Below are 22,106 nucleotides of genomic sequence, written 5' to 3' on the forward strand. Positions count from 1 at the left end.
AACAATGATGGTGTTTTTTTATTTAGTTCTTGCGATTTCAGTTCCCACAAAGCGTGAGTTTAAGGCCAAACAAAAAATTTGCAATTACATGCATGTGGGCAGTGTCGCATTGCCGTCATTTGAATGTTTGGGATTCCTTCGAAATTTAAGATGGTAAAGGCAGACAAAGCGAAGTAAATAGGGCCCGAGTAGCTTTCTAAGCCACAAGCACAAAGACCAGACAAATGGCCGTTATTCCCTCGTTATCTAAATGATCGCAGCGCTCGCGATCCATCTAGGAAATTCAGTTGGAAGATTTTATGATTGTATTAACGAGGTTTTTGCATCATGCCTCACCTTGACAAGTGCTCTGGCACTTAGGTCATCGGCTTTAATGGTAGTGGTCTACTATGGCATCCACCTCCACGAACTGTGCGCTGTCATGGTTGTCTTCAAGGAACAAATTCAACGTTTAGCGAAGAAGCTGAGTGGTATGATCACTTCGAAGCAGGCCCGTTCGTTTGGCGACAACTGTAGGAAAACTGGTTGCCTAGCTTATGTCGTAAATTAGTCGCGGGATTTCACTTGTCACAGACTGACATGTTGCTCTTAAGACACAGGCATCGCAGCGACAGAACGTCAATTTTTGGCAACACGATGTCAAAACGTTTCTATGTTAGAATTGCTTCTGGTATGCAGACGAGACGTCGAGCGCCATCTCTTGAAACACTCTGCAGTTTGCATTATTTGCATTTGCTTGCATCGCTCGGCGCCATATTCCACCGCTAAAACCGAGGCCGGCCTCGTGGCGCGCCGAAATTCAGGAAGAGTTAGTGGGAAAAAAAATGTTTGAAAAACTTGACTGCAAGAAAACCTTTGCGTTATGACATCCGGGATATCATGTTATGCTAGGAAATGTTCTACTTCATGAGTCACGGCGGTAATTTCTATTTTGTCATCCCAAATTCTAGTACTCAAAAAATGTAATGTACATTTCGGTTTATTGTTTCAAGTCGAAACGATTTTAGCCCAAATATTCATGTCATTTCTTCTGTAGCTGCTGCAGTGGATTGTCACCAAGTGAAAGACCAAAAGCGACGGCCTGATAGGATGGCTTGGTCGGATTAACAATTGACACAGAATAGAAATTCGTTGGTTGGTTTATATCTTAGTGAACAACAAAGGACGGAATGTTTTTTTATATAATAAATCTAGCGATTAGAGCATCTGGAATAAGCGGAGTAGTTGTGGTACTCCTGATCGGCTGCCTATCGAGCGTTAACGACCTTGATACGCTGTAATTGTAGCAAATGTGGCTATTCGGAGCCTAAACATGGATACGTTTCTCCACCTTGCAGGAACTCGCTGTGGGGTTTTGGATGTCAGAATTGGCAAACCGTATTCCACTTCATGAACTTCGTGAGTAAGATAGCAAGCTGTGCAGTGATTTTCCCTTGGATAATGTAGCCTAGCTTTGTATAAAATACCGAGTGCGGCTTCAATTGACTGTGATATTCAACAAGGTTTCATCGCGCTCCTGTCTCTTGTTTCGGGCTCCGAAATATGGCACCACAACTAACTAGCCTATCACTCAACATTGAAATTTCGCAGTTGGAGTTTCGGGCCAGAACTTGGTGCCACCGTTGTCAGTGTGACGTAACGGAATATTAGGCATATCTGCACATATTTCGGCGTGTCTTGAGCACAAGATCGCCTCTTCTTCTCACTGGTTCTTACATGCAGTCCAATGATGTATGTAACGAGGACTATAGCTTTAACCATTATTTTCTGTTCTCAAGACGCCAAGCGAAGGAAATCGCCCTTGCTTCAACGCTATTACTTTGGCTGTCAAGACCATAGTTTGCTAGAAAAAATAATGTAAAAAACGCAGAAGCTATCGTCTGCTAGAGCTTTAGGCTTGGCGGTCCAGCCAGCATGAGAACGATGGTTGTGACACATATTTATTTAAACTCAATGACATTGAATATCTTTGTGACTTTGCAGGTTACGCACATTTATCAACATATGGTCATTGTAAATGCCACGATTAGTTGAGATTACGCATGTGCGAAGAGTCTCGTTCGCTTGCAAATTTGCGAAATTGGATTGTTTCGAAATCTAGGAGAGCAACGGCGGATAACGCCTGGTAAACAGAACCACAAACAACGTCTGAAGCCACATGCGCGACGACCAGACAAATTCATGTACAAAGCACCACTCCGATGTTAGCGTAACAATCGCACGGCTGGCCTCCTCAGGTATTAAAACAGGCGTGGCACATCTAACTTGTTCCCCAAAGTGGCCTCGGTTTTGCAACGTGATGCAATGATAACGTTGATGATGATTTTTTTAGCATCCCCTTTGAAACGGGGTGGTGACAGTCACCTAGCCTTTTTGAGTTAATTAGGCATGCTAAATGTGCTTTACATTCTAGCATTTTTGCGTGTTCTTAATACATTTCTTTCTCTCATGCTCAAAGCTTTTCTATCTTTCTCCTACCGTTACCTATGCTTGTAACGGATCTGGTCGGATCAATCTCTTGCCTGTGTTTTTCCACCGATACCTTTTAAGCTCTCTCGCATATCTCGACTGCTGACCGTCGTTTGATATGCTTCCGCCCACTACAAATCCAAGCGCTTCTGGGAAAGTGCGCGTCGCCTACGGGCCCACACAGGGCTTCAAGCAGTTGACATCAAATGTTGACCTGAACAGGGGCGCACTTTGCCGGCGCTCTTAATTCCTCTGGTATTTTGCGCAGGACACGTCATCAATCTTCACCTGCGCGCGCACACACATTTCTGGGGCCATCGGGGGATGTCTCGTAGTGCTTCCGCTGAGTGAAACCCGCAAGGTATAAAGAAAACAATCGCTCGAATGCTAACGCAGTCCCTGTAACACTCGATATTGGTTGTGCAAATATCTCGCGATGTACTCGCGAAGTGTGCAATTTGCTAGCATTTTCTAATTTCGGAAAGGTTTTTTTTTCACTTGCATTTTTTTGAACCATGGTATTCGCACACTCGGTACTATTATTTAGGTACTCATTATTTAGGTACTAAAGAGAAGGGCAATATTTTCTGCATTCCTCGGCCATTTATAGTTTTCCGTCAACTTGGAAGGTATATTTGAAGTACACGACACTACCTCTTACATGCTGACGCGGAATCGAAATTTTGTCTTGCGCCTGCTTGAAGCCCTGTGTGTCAGACTCGGCAAAGGGTTTGCCTCGTATTGATGCTAGTGGGGGAAAAATATACCTGGCTATATTTGCACGGCAGATGATCCCATTATTTTGTCAAGCCTACGACTTCGGTACTTAGGCAATGAAAAACGATATGAGAATTGTCTAAGCTACACCTGGTATAGCATTTAGAGTTGGGAAAATTTTGTACACCGCTCTACATACACGAGTAGTCTTCTAGTAGACTCTTCGCAGAACCATCGCAAGTCTTGTACCATTTTCACATGGGCAGAAAAACATGCAGCAAATGTTTCCGCTTGGGATGCTGCCAGCGACGCACATTATATATCTAGATATTTGTGTAAGTAAATTGGAAACTTCATGCTTCTGTTTGTCTTAAAACTCGGGTTTTCGGACAATATCTTTTTTTTAAATATTTCACGCCTCAATTCAAAATTTTGCTTGTTGGTTACTCTGAAATTCCGCTTTCTCTACAGATTTCAACATATTTAATTCAAATCACTCAAGTGGTTGTATCACAAATGCATGTCTGCGTTTTTAATGTACTTGAACAGCGAAAACCGGACTTGGCGACGAATTAAGCTGTCTTTTTAAAGGTCGTCTGCATTCATCGCATCCGCGCCTACTGCTACATCCACTTCTGCTGCTTCCTCAGAAGAAGCCGAGTCGACGCTGAGCAAAGGAGCCGAAAGCTATCAGGCCAGCATTATTGGTGAGAACGTGTTTGTATATATATATATATACATATGTCGGATGGCAGGAGTGTGGTCATTTCTCCTAACGTTTGAGTGGCGATAGACGGCTGAAAATGTCGCAAATTGTGAAATTTTGGCCCCATGTTAGAACTTGTGAATAACGGTGGCGTTGATGGCAAAATGGCTCCTTCAAGCACGATGCTAGAGTTCACAGAAATGGTTCCCCACTCTGAGATAATCACTTCCTGCTTGATGACAGAACGAGAGCGACCGTATACTTGAGCGAACATATTCATCCTTGTTACCTTTCGTCGGATTACATGCCTCGCTGCCATTGCAGCCGTGATCGAACATGAATTAGTCTGCACACATTGTACGAAAGCTTTAAAGGGCGTGCTTAATAAACAAGTGTCCAGAAGCCGCTAGAACAAAAACGTATTGATTGCTCATCTGCCTGACTAGGAGATATACCTATTCTTACAATAGAAGACGGTTTAATGGACTAAATAGGCGCAATAACGTAATTTTGTTCATTTGCTGAACACAGGACCTGTTAGCACATTATAGTTATCTCCAAGAAAATGACCTAGACTGTAACCGCAAGCTTATATCATGACGCAGAGCTTGGTCGGGTGTGGTGAGGATAAATCTTCACGGATAGGCATTTCGCGGATCGGCACCTCGGGCCCTCGACCCAGCACATCGCGCGCGGGTTCTTTTATCATATTCTCACGATATCTTGTAATTGTATCTATCACTTTACCCCTTCATAGAGAGAACCTTATCAGCTCTGTTCACCAGGCCCCTTGGGCTGGCACAGACACATGGCTGCAGAAGTTAGGCATCACATAAAGAGCTCGAAAGCACTTAGCAGCTGAATTGCTGCCTATTTATGGTTGGCTCACTGACCCTAAGCTTCACAGGCATTTCCAACGGAAGACGACTAGGAAGGCTGACGAGAACCTCCATTGGGCAACATGGTCGATTCTACCAAAGAAAACAATGGTTGACTGATTGAAGACTGCTGTCAATGAAGCAGTCGTCAGGTACAACAATGGAACTATATTCATGCCCACACAGTTCTGGACCTCAATTTGATTGAAACCTGGGCGCCATGCTCTTTGTAGAGCCGCAATACAGCATGCCATACAAAAAAGGGCGGGGGGGGGGGTAACGAAGGCACGCGAAAGACCACGTGTCCAAGAAGCCTCAGATCACAAAACGGACTGGACTACAAATCTATTGCCTTTTAGAGAACTGAAAAGATAGTGAAACTGAGAGTCGTTTCCTGAAAACGTTTTTTTTTTTGCCTTACTGGTCAACGTTTGGAGCCAGCTTTTTTTTTTTTTTTTTTACAGTTTGGTCCATTTTGACTGACCTTTTTTGTCATGTCCCTTGAGCTATAGGGCAAGTCGTGACTGCCTGGCTTTTTTATCTTGCGTTTTATGAATACATGATGTGCCTGTTCGTTCACCTCAAAAGTGCTCATGATGCGAAGGTAACAAAAAACGAAAATCCACAAGACGTTGGATCAGTACACATTTAGGTATGCAGTCAATACTCAACAAGCATTAAATTGTACTTTTGAAACTCGTCAGGCCCTCTAGAAAATGCAAAAGAAATTCTACCTTATGTTCTCAAGGTATCACTATGAAAATTTCATATCCTAGGGACGTGTTAAATGTTTCTGCCAATTTTCATCAATACTCGACTGGGGCAGACACCCGCTGTTGCGATGTATTGCGTGGGACGCCGTTACGTGCTCGTCAGCGAAGCAGTTTTCGCTGCTGTCTCTGCTATACGTCACCATTAGCAAGCACATAAATACGTTTAAATATAGGTCTCCCTCGGGTTCATGGCCTGGAACTCCAATTACCGGATAGAGTTAGGCAATCGCAAAGTACGTACGATTCATCATTCTTAAACGATCACATATTTCATGGACATTTTGCGAATGCGAGTGTTTTGGAACTTATTTTGCATTGATTGTTTAGAGACTGTACATAAGAAGGGCTCAAATTACAAAGCAAAAATTTCATTTGAGTGCGGAAAATGCTTTGTGACAACGTGCGCTGTCGAGCAGTTCACCCGACCGGCAGATAAAACTGTGCAGCTTTCCAACTACTACTGTCAACAAGCGGCTCACTTGAAGGTTTGACTGTTTGCGTAGACGGTGCGTCTGCTGTGGTGATCAGTCGCGTTCAACGCCGTCACGTGCTCGTCACAGAAGCGGTCATCGCTGCTGCTTCCCCACTGTCACCAGTGGCACATTTCTTGCATGGAGCGTCGTTCGTTTGTTACCTCGCGACACTTGATTTCTCCCAGCGTTCTCGACCCGGTAACACAGTATCCAGCATGTCGACAATGTATACACTAAGTTTAGGGCTTCGAATCATGTTGATGCTTACATTGGCAAAAACTTGGCTTTGTCATCAGTGGAGTGGTAGTTTGCGTACTGACTATTTACCAATTCCAAACTGCTTTTTTTACGAACGTGACAGTTACGTGGCAGCCTTTCGGTCACTAGATCTGCGAGCTACGAGTTACATTCCAGAAAAAAAAATTGCGCCTACTTCAGGAAGCTTGAAGGAAAATCGCGGAGCTATCCGGTCAGGACGGCGCATTTCGAAAGCGATGAACTTACGGATGTGCGAGGTCAAAGGGTCCGGGGAAGATATAAAGCCAGACCAGAGAGTTCAAGCGAGAATAGACAGCCGATTGGGCCTCACGTGTAAAAATGTATACATTGCCGAATGCGCGTAATAAACTAACTTAAGGTCTGATTTTTGGCACCACAGGGAACCCTTTGTTTCCTTCAAGCCAAAAACGAGAAAAAGTGTTGGTTTGGTACTGTAATACGTTCAGCACATATGAATCTCGGGAGGGTTGTGCGAATATTCTAAATCTAAATTAAGACATCGAACGTCTTAGAGTCGATCCCCCAATCTAATAGTTTGTATTTAAGAACCAGAATCATCAGAATCAGAATCAGAATCGATCACGCCGTCCACTGCGAACAAGATAACATCTAATGCAAATAAACATGGATAACCCTCATCTAATCAACATTGCACATAAGGTACTATAGCATGACGCATACCTGAGAAAGCCGCAATATTCCGTCAAAACCACAATCGCAATGAAATTTTGATTTGACTTGGAATTTACCAGCAACTATTATTTTAGCGATAAAATTCAGTACCAGCCTCTCTTCGCCCGATAAAACCCGAATGTTTCATTGCCGCACATTTGATAGACTAGTGAAACCACCTACCCAGAACTCTGCAGTTTTTTTCTTCGCTTTATCATCTCCACAGACAAAATGCATTTTTGCTTTGGCCGCGAAGGTAGTACCATAGTACTGCCTTAATGATATTTCACGGCCGCGTGTGTTTAAAGGCATCCCGAGCTCGCAAAAAAAAAGCCAGTTCCACGCAATGAAAGCTGTCAAAATAACGAAGCTGGTGGTCGCTTTCTCGAAGTCCTTGTCATTTTCCTAGATGCGAGTGTCGGTTCCGGATAGCGCACACTCTTCAGTTACGTGAGCTTACGATCTAATCAGACTATCCCACATCTTGCAGCTGCGGCCGCACTCACGGTCGAGGAACTCTCTCTTGAAACGTCTCTGCTCGGCCTCCTACTCTGGAACTTGGGGGGGGGGGGTTAGCTTGCCTCTGCTGGCGCTTGGCTTAGGTTGCCTTCTCTTGAAAGTGGGAGGCGATGGCCTGCCTCCACCGGCGCTTGGCTTGCGCTTCTCACTCCCGGAGCTCGGGATTTGCGCCACGTCAGTGATGTCGCTCTACGTTCGAGCTCCCGCTGCCGCTCTCGTGCGAGCGGAATCCACGGGGCGAAAGGGCACGCGCCGGCAAAACACCTGCTCCTATACCCCTTTCCTCCCCCTCCCACGGCACGCGGTCTGCCCCCTGCCCCACTGCATCACACCGGACAACGGATGGCGAAAACTCGACTTGGAGCAGCTCCGATGTTTAAGAAAGCTGCTTTTAACAAAGCTTGCCCTATAATGCGCAGCGTGGTGACACTTTCCAACGTTGGGAATACCAGGATGGGAAAATCGTAATAATCTTTAGAGGACTATACCCGCAAACTATTCGAAAGGTAATCGAGATTCGATTTGCTAATACCTCTATTCGATTCGTATTCGATTCGGTCTCAAGAAGTACTATTGTAACATCGCTACATCGTATTCTAAACCATCCTTTCAAAACACTTGTGCTTTTGACAGGGACCAGGCACATGGACGGAAAAGAACCTCAAGCGGTCGACTACTTTGGGCCAGGACCAAGTGCCTTCGTCATTTCTGTCTGCGGACGTATCGCCATTTTTTATGGACACGGTAAGAACCGTCTGGTTCTCGTTCTTCCAATACACGCAACGGTGTGTGCACTAGAACGCTCTGCGCAATTAACACAAAAACCTTCACACGAAGCTTTGGCTCGTGGCTAAACCTGGCTTCTCCCTTGAGATACTTGTAAAACGTAAATGCTTTTATGAGACAATCACTGAATCGAGAGGAATGCAAATATCACGCCTTTGAGGGAAAAAGGTTTCAGTCTGGTGTCGTTGTGGAGCACGAAGTTTCTAAATCCGTAACTCTAATCCGTTTCTAAATTGCTGGATCGGTAAATTACGTTTCCGTGTTTTAGAAGATTCGTTCTGTTATCTTCTGCCCCTCCTTTCTCTACACCTTTGAAGTACTCTTACACGTACAGTATACGGCTAGAACGTATGGTATGAATCTTAGACACACTGGCATGGGTTACACAGTGGCATTTTTTTATATATATGCTTCATGAAACGGCTCATGAAGCAAAAAAAAAAACTTATCCACCTAACTGTAGCGCGAAGCTACAAAGTAAACCCAATAAGGCCTCAAGCTACAAAGGAAAGCCAATGCGACCTGAAAAGAGGACGACATTCTTTTAATGCGATTTCGTGCTACAGTTCGGTGAACAATCTTTCTCGTGAAACTTTCACCTTCGGGCGGACTTATCCTGAGCTGATTTGCCACAATCTTTCAGATATCGTTGCTGTCTTTGATCTTATTTAGCAACACCCTAGTCTCACACTTAACGGCACGATGTTGTGTGTACTGCCCACACATCCCTGTGATGCCCCTGCCAATAAAATTCTCAATACTGAGTGCTAACCGCTCACATCAACGTTGCCTCGTTTGTACAGACCGCTTCGACGGAGGCGGCACTATAGTGCAACCGCTATGGCAATCAGTTGCGTGCGACATCATCATCTGCCGGACAGCTGCCCAGCCATGGCTCTGTGTCACCAGGAAAGGTATGTGTTGCATGCAGCGTCGTCCACTTGTTACCTCGCGACTGTCATTTTCCAAACAGTTCTCGACTGCGCGAGACAGTATTCTTACGTGGCGAGTGTAAGAACTAACGTTGCCTTCGGAATTATCGGCGTGGCCGCTCGCATCTTCTCTATATGGTTTCTCCGCATAATTTATTGCCATAGCAGCCCTACGGGCGCTATCGGCGCATCGGCACTAAATAAATAATTAAATAAATAAATAATAAACGGCTGTCTGTGACCTTTCTCGATCTTCGCGCCAGACGCATACATACTGTCGCTGCGGAAAGCACCATTATACAATACTGCTACATGAATCTTGCGTGTTTGTTTTGGACGATGCGCGAGGGAACCCAAACGAAAACAACGAACTGCTCCCATGGTCTCCAGCTATCGGCTGAACTAGCCAGCGCTGCAGTTTTTTGCTAAATATACCTTGTAAACAACGTTCAGTGTTTATTCCCTCGTTCGTGTAGCGATATGCATGTGCGCAATGAAATGTTAAGGGCCTCTGTACTCTCAGCTAAACTTTGTTACCGCACCTTTGTTCAATGTTTATTAAGTGAAGCCGGGGAGCAGTGAAGTCGTGTCTCCTTCGTAGCGATCCTAATACTAGCGCAACCTTGGAACTTAAAATAATTTAGGAGATTAAATTGAGTGTCATACCGCAAAGAGTTGAAGCAGTGAAAATGGACAGCTGCCTGCCTCAGCTGTAAGAATTGCAGTGTGTGCGTAATAAGCGAATTTTAGGAACAGTAATAAGCGAATTTGCGGGATAATAAACGTTTCCAGAAACCATTCATTGATATTTTGTTTCGTTGAAGCAAAATCAAAAGACCCAAGTTCTTTGTTACGTATTCATTTTGAGCAAGCTCGCAGATCATAAGGGGTCGACGAATTCCTTCGTGCGTATTTAGTTTATTCCACTTCTAACATACGTTAAAAGGCCCCTACATGGGACATTGGGTAGCGGGAACATAAACCAAGTACACAGATCAAAAGCGTCAAACTCGCGACAATATCAAGGTCGAAAAAACAACGGCATGCGACATTTCTGGTGTTCATTTTTAACAGCGCAACACAATCGCGACGAAAAATGACAAGATGTCCTTTCGGTGACAGTATGGTGACCATTCGGTGATATGTTATACGAATAACTGCGCTGCGCATATTTTCAATGCGGCTTAACGGCAAAGCACTCCAGTGCGGTAAGCGAAGTAGCGCCAGAATTGCGTGCTATATGCTTCACCTTACACCTTGCAGAATTCCTTACACACTGCATAACTCAATGGGCTCAGCGTTACCGTCTTTCCGCGCATTCTGTGCGGTAGTGAAGGGGGAAGTGCTTGATTATCTGTGGAATTCTGTTGCTTGTTTCTGCGGATACGCGGTCATATTTGCCCGTCAAAGAAAGCTGCCGATTGTCTCTGCATCGTTGATGACGCACGTGATTAGTGCATGCTATGTTGAGCACAGAGGCAAAATCATTCTTTAAGCTAGAGTGTATCCTCGCCATATCGAAAGTGTGCCTTCACTGGTGGGCCTGTCGTATATCTCGATTTGGCACCATTCGATACACTTTAAATCGGCTCCATACTAGTATCATCTAGCCGTACGTCACAGGTCACTGTTCGTAAACTCTGAAGCTCAACATTAATCTTACAGTAACTGCGCCTGTGTTGCTTCATGTTCTTCGGCTATAGTCCGTTTGCACACTGAATTATACGATGTTGTACAAGGTCACCAAATTTACCCCATGTGCTCCTGAAACTCGTCTCATTGCTGTGAACACGCAAATAACTTCAACGTTGTATTGTTAGCGCAGGCGGCGCGTCAGTGGAAGCGGGCTTGCTGCAAGCGCTGTGACGACCAGTTGCGTGCAGCGCGGTCTGGCCGGCGACACCGAAGAATGGCATCGCCGCCTTCTCTGGTGAGCATACCGGACGTTTGTTATTCAACTATATGGACACTCCAGTCGCATTTATGCCCTCGTCGTCGCAGTTTGCGTCGCCGTCGCCGTGATGTTATCTATAAAGTCGAAGGGTGCTAACATCATCGCTGCACGCTGTATGTTGCATGCGCTAGTGAAAGCGTACGACGCTGAGCCGGCGATGCCGGCTCCATCTCGCGTGCGCGACGGAGGAAAGCGGGGAGGAAGCGCGTCGCCTTCCGTCGCACGAAAGGCACTGGGGCGAGGGTAAGGACGGCGAGGGGCATTCTACTCCAGCGGCCCCTCGTATGGCTTGACCGCGCGCCCTATCTTGAAAACGAAGTGCGATCACTAGATGCTCAGAGGGCTCAATGCTTCGTGGGCGCTGTGTTCTAGACAGTTCGTTGGCGTGAAAGCGAAGGACTGCATGGTCAATTCGCTCGCTGCTGCTGCCGCGTTTCCTCATACCGAGTGAGACTTGCTCGTTTGCTTTCGCGCGCGCGATGCCATGCTTGTTCATTTAGTTAGCAAGCGAATGTTTACATCTTTATACGAGAGATAAACTACTATCCTTAGTTCGTATAGCTGTCTACTAATTTTTTATCGCAATCGATGCTTCGCGTGTCGGGCGAAAGTCACATTTTTTTAGACCATACAGAACTTTTACAAATCACCAGTGGAAGATAACGTAATTCTAGTTGTAGCATATGCTAGTGGATGAGTGACTTTTTTATCGTCGAGAGAAGACCTTCATTGCGAAATAGCGGGCTGCACAGGCAGTTTTTATGTAGCAGCGGTCCGTGAACTTAGACAGATTCATTCCATTCCTTAATATGCCGGTCACATTGTCCATCCATCTATTCACGAAACACATGGGCTCTCTCCATATTGTGCTTCATCAACACAAGGCCACATTGAATAGCGGTACAATAGGGCGAATTTACCGAAACTTTCAAGGCACATACATCAAAACCCGTGTGTTCCTCAGCATTCGCCAGAAGAAGATAAGACTTGCAAGCTCACCGGCTGCAATTCGCAAATTTCATCAGTCTTTATTTTTCATCAGTCTTTCAAAAGGTTTCTCCTGTGTTCTTTCATTTTCGTCATCAGCGTCCGAGTTTTCCACTTATATATGCACGATGCTGCTGACCTTTTTCACGGCGGTCTTGTGGGCGCTGCCATGTTTGATCACGTGGTGACGCGTCCATTGCTTGCGTCAGCTCCCTCCGTAGCCTCTGTGACCCCATGTTTCGGCGGATATCGCAGATGGTGACTCGCGGACGACACGCGAAGCTTCGGCTACAGCTTCAAAAGACATGTAAGCGGTTTGTACAAACTGTTCAAACTGCGCGAGCAGCGTAATTGGTGTTCGTAATAAAAGCGAGGCTAAAAATGTATTCGAAGCTACCCCAACTTTCCGCTTATGAATTGAATTAGTGTCAGTGTGTTTAGCTCTTCGTTCTTTGAGCAGCGGCTTGTCACGTTTCTGACTCAATGGTAAAGTATAGTAAAGTGTACATCGTTCGCGGGTGTGCTCAGTCGCGACAGATCCGTTCTTTCTGAGCGCAAGGCTTGTAACGTGTAGATCCTCTGTACGTTGTAATAGGATGCAGCACATACATATTGTCCTATAGTCACTCGCTTACTTCGTTAACCGTTGCGAAACGTTCTGCTTCGAACATTAGTGTGCTGTCGGTGTATAGTAGCCGTCACCCATGTTTCGGCGCATTCATTCAAGTATGCGCCCGTTCACATAATCTTGCATGCGTTGGCGATATAGTGGGCGTGATTTCGCTTGCGGGTTTGGGTGGGTGTGTAGATAATGTGCGAGAAACTTACTACATGGCAAGAGGCGTTGCTACGCCCTCTATCGCCGTGTAACGATCGGTACTCACTCGCGCAGACGTTTCGGAGTTTCAATGCGCGTTAACGGCAAAACACTCCAGTGCGTTAAGCGAAGTAGCGCCAGATTCCTTCGAGGTTTGCGCTACAACGCTAGTGAATGAGTGATCTTTTTTATCGTGGAGGGAAGACGTTCATTGCGAAATAGCGGGCTACGCAGGCAGTTTTTATGTAGCAGCGGTCCGTGAACTTGAAGACAGGTTCATTCCATTCCTTAATATACCGGTCACAATCTTCTCAACCAACTACTGCGCACGTCTTCATTCCACCGTGAATGGAGCACTGGGGTTTAGCGAAGACCCAGTTGCATTTCCGATAGTCGATCGCACAGAAGCAGGGCAGAAGAAATAGTGGTTTCGCATTCGTGCGCTTTCGCAGAGGCAACGTGCGGCGCACCGCCGTAAGCGCCATCTCGTTTCTCTAGAGTAAACTGCTTCGCGAAAAGGGTCAGTGCAAGCTGTCCAAATATCGCCGTAATTTTGACTCGGCGTTTAACTTCTCGATGTCTTCTACGAGCCGCTCAATGTTGCCTCTGTGGTGCAGGCTGCTTTGGCAGAAACCGAAACGGCGATCAATCATGTGCGACGCCGTCATGTGCTCGTCAGCGAAGCGGTCATGGCTGCTGCTTCTATGTTACCAGCGGTATGTGTTGCATGGAGCGTCGTTTACTACCATGTTACATTCATGTTTCATTCGACCGTGTGAGACAGTATCTTTGCGTACCGAGAGTGAATGTGTAACAAGATCACTAGGGCTTCGAAAAATACGAAATAGTTATCGGCATTATCGGCAATAAATCTGGCTTGAGCATCATTGGCACGGATCGCAGTGTACGTCCATTTCCAAACTTTTTTTATTACTAACTCAAAATATGCTGCCTATGGTCGCCAGCTGTCCGAGTTATCAAAGTTAACTGCCTTCGAACGAAAAAATTAGTGCCTAGTTTATGAGACTTGCAGAAATGCTTCAATCCAGCTGAAGTTCCCAAAGAATGCTAATTGCATAAAAGGTACTCTTCGTGCCCCCTGCATGGCGCTCATTGGACATTCCTGGCCCTTACGCCATTAAACCTCAAACATCAATAAATCATGCCCCCCTGCATCCAGTTGTGAACCTTCTAAAAAACATTACCGCTCTTTACATGGTAATGGACGATACTCGGAGAGCCCTCGCCGGTCGATTGACGTCAGCCAAGAAACGGCGCCTTGCATCCCTGTGAACAGATGCATAACCTTCTATGAACATCGTGAGAACCCTCTGGCACTCATCTTTGAAAAGATAGGCAACGATGGGTACAGTGAAAAGCTGTGTGAAATTATTATTAAACCTTAATGAATGCTTTAACTCGGAGCCAGCCACGAATTCCCTCTTTTATGTGACAACTGCTGGGAAGTTAGCATTTGGGAGAGAGTCACATCCTAGCGATGTTAGAAAGTGGTATTCTGGCTGAGGGCATGGTATTCCCAAATCTTCGTAAGATTCCAAAACAATTGGAGTTTTGAATGCATTCACGGGGCGTCTACAAACGTGCTACTCGCATATTACTGCTATACTTCAGAGCGATGTATATTGCATCGACATGACTCGCTTTAGTTGTGCGTATTAGGCGCAGTTTACAGAATTCATTAAATTGTTACTGCTGAGCTGGAGCTCTAGACTTATTGTGTAGATTGAGTTACCTTTCAACTTTACAACTTTAATAATTAAAGAAACATTGATGGTGTAAATAAAAAACCAGCTTGCCTAGAGTCGCTTGAAGATAACTTCTTTTTTAATTAATAACCTTATTATATTTGACGGAGTGGTTGCCGAGAAACGCAATTTCTCTATTCCTATGTACTAAGAGGCCCACAGCTATAGAGGTTCTTCTAAAAACATTCCGCTCTTTTCAGGGGAAAGGGTCGATACTCGGAGAGTCCTCGCCGGTCGACTGACGTCAGTCAAGAAACAGCGCCTTGCATCCCTGCGAAAGATGCATAACCTTCTGTGAACACGGTGAGAACCTTCTGGCACTCACTTCAATCCTAGTGATGTTAGAAAGTGGCATTCTGGTTGAGGGCATAGTATTCCCAAATGTTCGTAAGATTCTGAAACAATTGCTTGGAGCTCTAAACTTATGTTGATTGAGCTCTTTCAAATATGTAACTTTTACTAATTAAATAAAATCATTGATGCCGTAAGTAAAAAAAAATCAGCTTGCCTAGACTCGCCTGAAAATCCCTTATTTTTAACTTATTTTTCACTTCATTACATGTGGCGAAGTGGTTGCTGAGAAACGGAATTTCTCGAGTCCTATGCACTGAGAGGCCCTGAGCAGTAGAGGTTCGACTTGGTCAGTCAATGCATTCGAAATTTTGAATAATGGTGCACCTTCGCTGATCGCATGGCGGGGCAGTGTTAAGCGTGTCGCCATAGTAAAAGTCGTCCATGTGACGAGACTTGTCGCTAGAAAAAGCCGTTGTTCTTTGACTAGTCATGCAGGCTGTGAATGTTTCGTCACTCAGCGGCCAAGTCAAGGCCTTCACGAGGTTTACGTCATAGCGGCGACGAATACCAAGGTCGTCTAAGCTCTCTGAATCTTTCTTTTCATAAGGGCGCATTCAATGGTGTAAGCGAGGTTTGCGACACGGTAGCGGTGAATGCCTTCGCATTCAAGAGGTCCACGGCTGAAAGAATCTTTCGCTTTACATATGGGCGCTGCTGTGACGTGAACCTTATCGCGTTCGTCGCGGGGCTGTTCTATTCTCAAGAAAGTGGAGTGTCAACTCTGTTTGTCGATGCGATTCTCATCGCTTGTTCAAGGGATGAAAGTGCGGGAACGTGTTCGAACTGTAGATGTCCGTAGATGTCCGTCCTAATAACTTTTCTATCGGGGAGTCCGCGAGTCCTCGACGTTTCTTTCGCTAACTGGCAGAAAGTGTCATTTGTCCGCGACAGTTCGGATCAGTTTACGAGGCCCACGGCAATGTCAACATGCCGTGATTATCGTCCGACACGGACGAGTGCCGCACTGTTAATTGTTGGTCGACACAATTGTTGTTAATGTTGAGACAATCTCGTTTTATGTTTCAATCGCAGCACGGTCTAGCACGACATCCATGTTAAGGGATCGGGCCCTTTCTAAAGTTAGAACTGCGAAAGCCAATACCGACGTTAAAAACCGGTTGGAAATGGGTGTTTTTATTTTCGTATAAATGAGATTGCGTATACAGAATGAACGTTATCAACTATAACTAGATGCACGCACTTAGTAGCGAGTTTCTATAGGTAAACTAACAGCTGTAACGTACACTAACGAAATAAGTGCAATGTTTGCTTGGGGAGTATTAGAACTTTCGATTCAAATGCGCCACAAGCATCCACTATTGCAAAAAAGAGCCTTAAGCAGTGCATTCATGTTGGGACGGCATCTTGAAGGTTATTAGGTCATTCATCTGAAGTTTCGGAACAACGCACACATGAAGAATGTCGACGTTAATGATATTAGCATTCAAACAATGTAGCGACGCACTATACTGACATATTGTTCGCTTCTATGGAGGCGAGGTATCATTTTACGTTACCGACGTCATCTCCTCAGGTAGCTCCGCGTTCCTTGCTCTCTCCACACTCGTGTCCCCTCCGGTTCACTTGTTGTTTCTTCCCCAAAATCGATTGCCTTTGATATCGACATTTCTCACGGCTGTAGCTGACTTATTCGACTCTCCCTTGCCCGTTTCTTCACGTATTACCGATAATTCTGCTTGTCTAGTCGGGTGCCTACCCATTGGCACGTAACCTATTCTCGATAATGGGTCCAGAATGCTCACGTACCAAGTTACATGGCCAGTTGGGCTTACCCGACAGCCCAAGGTGCCTCTCCGGGTTTATGTCCAGTTGCGCAAATCGAACAGCCGTTATGTCTGTAGGCATATAATCATTGATGTCGTAGTCATTCATCGCTCAAGGCATTCATTGTAAATATGACCTAAATATGCCCATCCCTCATGTCAAACCCCAAATGGGGTATTTGAGGTACCAATAAATAATTATACCCAGTCACACTTGCTCATTTCCACATACCCCATGTCCCGAGTTGTGTATTATCAAGCTGTTCATCTGCACACGTCCGCACTGGCCAAAATTGACGTGAAAGATGTTAGATAAGGACGTACGTCATACATACTGCAAAATGGATGAAGCTCCCAAGGAATGCCTAAGTGCACGAGTGTGCGAACTTGTTGAGCACCCTCAGCATAAGCCTAACATAAGCTTTAGTACGATTCCTATCTGACCGGGATTGCAGTGTGGTTCATCAGGTAAAGGCGACTGACGAGTGTGTCCAATGCGTCCTTTTTTTGTATTTAATGTTGCCAGCAAACATGTTTCGTAGAAAAAGAATACAACAGGGAATTCTGGCGCGTTTGAGGGAGGCGCTAGCATGGCAGTTCAGCCAGCGTGGGTTTGATGGGTTAGTAGACGGATTTTGCCTAAACTTCGAATTTTTGGCTCAAGACGACGTTGTAATTGCGCATCTTGTCCTTTTTCAACGATATATATAGCGTTAAAGGTGTACAATCTGGTATACTTTGCATGTGCGCTGTACATTTGAATATATACGACTGCTTCTAAATTTAGACCGATACAGGCGGGCGAAGCGAAGTAAATAGGAAAACACTAACTTTCGAAGCCACGAGCACAAATATGGGGATTAATTCATCTACTAATCGTTCATTCCCATCCTATGTGAACTAGCGCCGCGCCAAGTTTCCCTGTAGCAAATTGAGTTGGAAACTTCATGCTTCTGTCATCGCTTTTTTTCTTTAACTCGCCCTGACGAGTACGTTCACGCTTACGCCCCCTGCTTTAATCGCAGCGGTCTACCGTGGCATCCAACTCCGCGGACCGTGTGTGGCCAGGGTTCTATGACGTAATCGATTCGACGTTGAGCAAAAGTGCTTGGATCACTGCGGAGCCCGCCGTTTGGTGAGAGAGCTTCGATGGGAACCCGTTGATGAATAGCGTTGGTGAGAACTGTGCACAAGCGTATTTTTTATGGTCAGGTGAGATTGGTGCACATAAGTTGTTTGCAGTAGATTTTCAGTAGAAGAGACATCGCGTGAACAGCTGACGGCATGCTACACGTCAGTTACAGGCCAGGGTGTTCAACCGAACTCGAACTCTAAGCGCCTTCTCCGTCGTACATGTTCCTCTTTTGTAGCGCTCTTCAAGTACGGTACTCCAACCTGAATTCATGCGGCGACTGAACCCGAACTGATAACGTAGGTTCATTCGCTCGCTGCTGCTGCTGGCTTCCTCAATCCACCGTTTTAACAGCGAGTTTCCGCCATCGTCGAGTGAAATGCGTTGTTCGCCATTTAGTTAGAAAATCGCAATCGATGCTTCGCCTTTCTGGACAAACGGCGACTTCGGACCACTACAAATCACTTGTCGCAAATAGCATAATTCTGGACATTCAGGTGCATCACTCAGACTCCTCATTAAAAATGTATGACCTTTTTAAGTAATTACATTATGGCACATAATGGAATTAAAAATCGCAGCTGTGAGTTCGCAAGGCGATCCACTCGTCCATGTATTCATGAAATACATGGGCTCTTCCCAGAAAGTTTTATGCGTTGGCGTTCCATTTACTTTTTTAAGAAAGCGCTGTGTTATGCATTGAAGCCCAAAAGTAACTGGAACACCAATGCATTTCGACGGAATATCGACGGACACTTTAAATTAAAAACAATATCTATGAACTGGTGCTGTCCAGATTATTCGTTCCAAGGGGATAGGCCGTGCGGATTCAGCGGCTGTAATTCGTAGATTCAAATATGTGACGTAAACTAACTAATCGAAACGTTGATTATCGTAATTGCGGTAGTTACTCAGCTGAATTTTTTTTTCTTGTAGTAGTAATGACGGCCTCATCGAGTAATTTACATCAGGGGATAGAATTGGGCTATCTGCCATAGCCAATCCTTATAAAATTTGGTGCAGAAAAAAAAAAAGACGACCCGTATATCGGTGCCTTAGTGGAGAGGTCACAAAAGTATCACTCAGCTCGTTTCGTAGTCTGGTTGCTCTGGATTTGCAACGGTTACTACGCAGATCATTAAATCCTCAGAATTACGTCATACTTTGTAACCTTAAAAAGTACCTAACTTTACGTCCAACTGCATAACCCATATGTGTATTTTCCTATCGTGTATATGTAGAAGTATTTTTTTTTGCGTACGCAAGCAGTGAGAGAAGTATCGCTATAATTTTCATAGCGCCACCTACATTTAGAAAACGAAAAAGGTGTTCGTTTCGTTCTGTGTTATATTGAGCACATTTGAATCGGATTAAGGGTGTCCGAATATTTTAAATATCTTCAAGACATCAAACAAGGTTGCATTCGATTCGGTTTCCGATCAGCCTGTATTCAATAATCAGAATAACTTTATAACTTCCAGAATGTGTCTATCACCCCGTCCACTGCGCACAAGTTAACACGAAATGGAAGCCAAACTCTTGATAACTGTCATCTAATCAACATTGCACATAAGGTACTATAGCATGACGTGTCCCTGAGAAAGCCAAAGTTTCCCTACAGAGCCACAATCAATCGCAATTAAATTGTGATCAGACGTAGAATTTCCCAGCAAATATTTTTCTTTCGTGCTAATATCCAGCACCTGCGTCTTTTCGCCAGGTAAAGCCTGAATGTTGCATTGTCACAAACGTGATACAATAGTGGCACCACGAGGCACCCCCTACCCAGGCCTTTCTAGCTCGATAGTTTTTTTTTCTTCGGTTTATCATCTCCACAGATAAAATTCCTTTCTGGCTTGGCCCCGAAAGCGTACACAGATGGTAATAGGACCGCAGTACCGCCTTTATCATATGATATTGCATGGTCGCGTGTGTTTCGAAGACCCCTGGGTTTCTGCTGTTAACAAAGCTTGCTTTACCATGTACAGTGTAATGACAAACTTTCCAACCCTCTGAATGCCAGGATCGGAAAATTTTAATGTTTTTCAATTCAGTCTCAAGAAGTACTATTGTACCGTCCCTACAACGTATTCTAAACCTTCCTTTGAAAACACTTCACCTCTTAACAGGAACCAGCCATCTAGACGGAAAAGAGCCGCAACCGGCCGACTGCTGTAGGCCAAGACCCAATGCCTTCGTCATTCCTGTCTGCGGACGTATCGCCATTTTTTATGCACACTGTAAGAACATAGAAAAGTTCTATGTAGGTATTCACCGCGTGACTCGTGTGAACCATGCATGTTGATCACGTATGTGAAGCTCTTTCCTGCTTTACAAAAATACTTTGAATATAAAACTGGAACATATGATTTCGGTTCACTGGCAAGGTCAGGACGGATATATTGCACTATTTCTCACTTTGATAAGCCTTCTGGCACTTAGGCCCTCTGCGTTAATGGCAGCGGCCAGCTGTGGCATTGAACCCCACAAATTGTGCGCGGTCATGATGGTCTTGAAGCAATAAGACGGACGCTTAGCGACGGAGCTAGCAGGGAGGATCCGCGCGATGTGGGAAAAGTCGTTTGGTGAGAACTTTTATGCGCCAGGTAATCTAGGTAGTCATATATCAGAAGCCAACAAACAGAGACACCAAGGTAAACATAGAGCAAATTACTCGTACTTACCAAGTGAATTAAAGAAACGATAAATTAATGGCAATGAAAATGGATGAAAAAAACTTTCCGCAGGCGGGGGAACGATCCCGCGTCTTCGCATTACGCGTGCGATGCTCTAACCAATTGAGCCAAGCCGCGGTTCTATGGACACTCCAGGCGCATTTCTGCCGTCGCCGTTGACGTCGCCGTGATGTTCGCTGTAAAGCATAAGGGGTGATAACCACGTCGCCGTGCGCCCTGCGCTGCATGTGCGAGTGAAAAGCATGCGAGGGGAGCCTATGATCGGCGGCTCAATCTCGCCAGCGCGAGAGGGATGAGAGCGGAGCACCCACGTTACGAGGCGCCTGGGGGAGGCGAGGAAGGGGGATGGAGCCAGCGTTCTACTACGGCTGCGGCTGCGTATGTGGCGGCTGCGCACGGTCGCGCAGCCTTATCTCAACCTCTACTACAATAAACGTTCTCTCTCGAGAGAGAGAGAGAGACTGAGAGAGAGAGCGATCTGCACTGGGGACCGAGTGTAGGTGCGTCGACGAGTCGCACATTTGTGCGTCCTGTGTTCTCGGCGCTCAGTTTTCCGTTTAGACGATAGACAGCACGAAGGTCACTTCGCTCGCTGCTGCTGCCGCGCTTCCGCACGCCGGCGTTTCGACAGCGAGCGTTCGCGGTCGTCGAGTGTGATGCGTTCATGTTTGCTGCGCGCGCTGACCCCACGCTTGTTAATGTAGTTAGCAAGTGAACGTTTGCAAGTCGACGCGGTCGATAAAAGTTGTAGCCTTACTTAGTGTGACTGTCTGCTAATTTGCTATCGCCATCGATGCTTCCCCTTTCTGGCGAAACTGCGACGTTTTACGAAAGGGAAAAATGGTGTCTTTAGTTAGAAGCCGTGCGAGTTATGCTGTGTGCGTTTGCAAAGGCTTCGGCAGATTTTGAACAGTAGCAAAGCACATTACTATGTGTTGCGAAAAATGCCAGGCCTGACCATCTTACAGAGCTTTGCGCTTCTTTTAGTATGTGTTTCACACATCGAGCTTAGCAGGGCTGTGCCATAGTCACTAAGCTATCGCAAGAGGCATGGGCAGAGCTTGTATCGAATTTCTTAGGTGGTCGCTGAATATAGCCGGTACTGAGGCTACAGTCGCTGAGAAGCCAACTCTAAGCACATCCTTGATCTCTGTGTAGTTCAGCAACAATGCGTCATCAGTGGGCACCTGTGATGACCGGCATGCAAACTGCAAGTCTGCACGTGCTGCTTTCAAGCATCCAGTGCAGCCTCCGTGGAATGACTCGACACAGCTGTCATTTGCACCTGCTGGTTTCCAGTTCCAGTGCCAGGTGCCTGGAAGCAAGCTTGCTGCCACAAAGGCAGCCAGGAAGTGAGTGACACTAGAATTAGGCTTCCATGCTTCCAAACCACCGCTGCCAAACCAGCGCTG

At 45.6% G+C, this 22,106-nt stretch overlaps 1 protein-coding gene across 6 annotated transcripts in view; it reads left to right on the plus strand.

Annotated features, from left to right (window-relative positions):
- The window catches only part of LOC142589859 (uncharacterized), a 93,498-nt gene that overhangs the window by 68,087 nt on the left and 3,305 nt on the right, over positions 1–22,106 (plus strand). For 5 of the 6 annotated variants that reach the window (XM_075701497.1, XM_075701495.1, XM_075701496.1 and 2 more), the window contains 7 exons: positions 3,778–3,893; positions 8,120–8,230; positions 9,076–9,186; positions 11,030–11,134; positions 13,580–13,678; positions 14,929–15,031; positions 17,892–18,001. In XM_075701497.1, coding sequence (XP_075557612.1) covers positions 3,778–3,893; positions 8,120–8,230; positions 9,076–9,186; positions 11,030–11,134; positions 13,580–13,678; positions 14,929–15,016 — 630 coding nt within the window. In that variant the 3' untranslated portion in view covers positions 15,017–15,031; positions 17,892–18,001. Of the gene's footprint in view, positions 1–1,337; positions 1,399–3,777; positions 3,894–8,119; positions 8,231–9,075; positions 9,187–11,024; positions 11,135–13,579; positions 13,679–14,928; positions 15,032–17,891; positions 18,002–20,127; positions 20,239–22,106 lie in introns of all 6 variants that reach the window. The other variant, XM_075701499.1, reaches the window with a different exon arrangement.

This window comes from Dermacentor variabilis, chromosome 8 (assembly GCF_050947875.1).
Source record: "Dermacentor variabilis isolate Ectoservices chromosome 8, ASM5094787v1, whole genome shotgun sequence".
Classification (NCBI taxonomy): Eukaryota; Metazoa; Arthropoda; class Arachnida; order Ixodida; family Ixodidae; genus Dermacentor; species Dermacentor variabilis.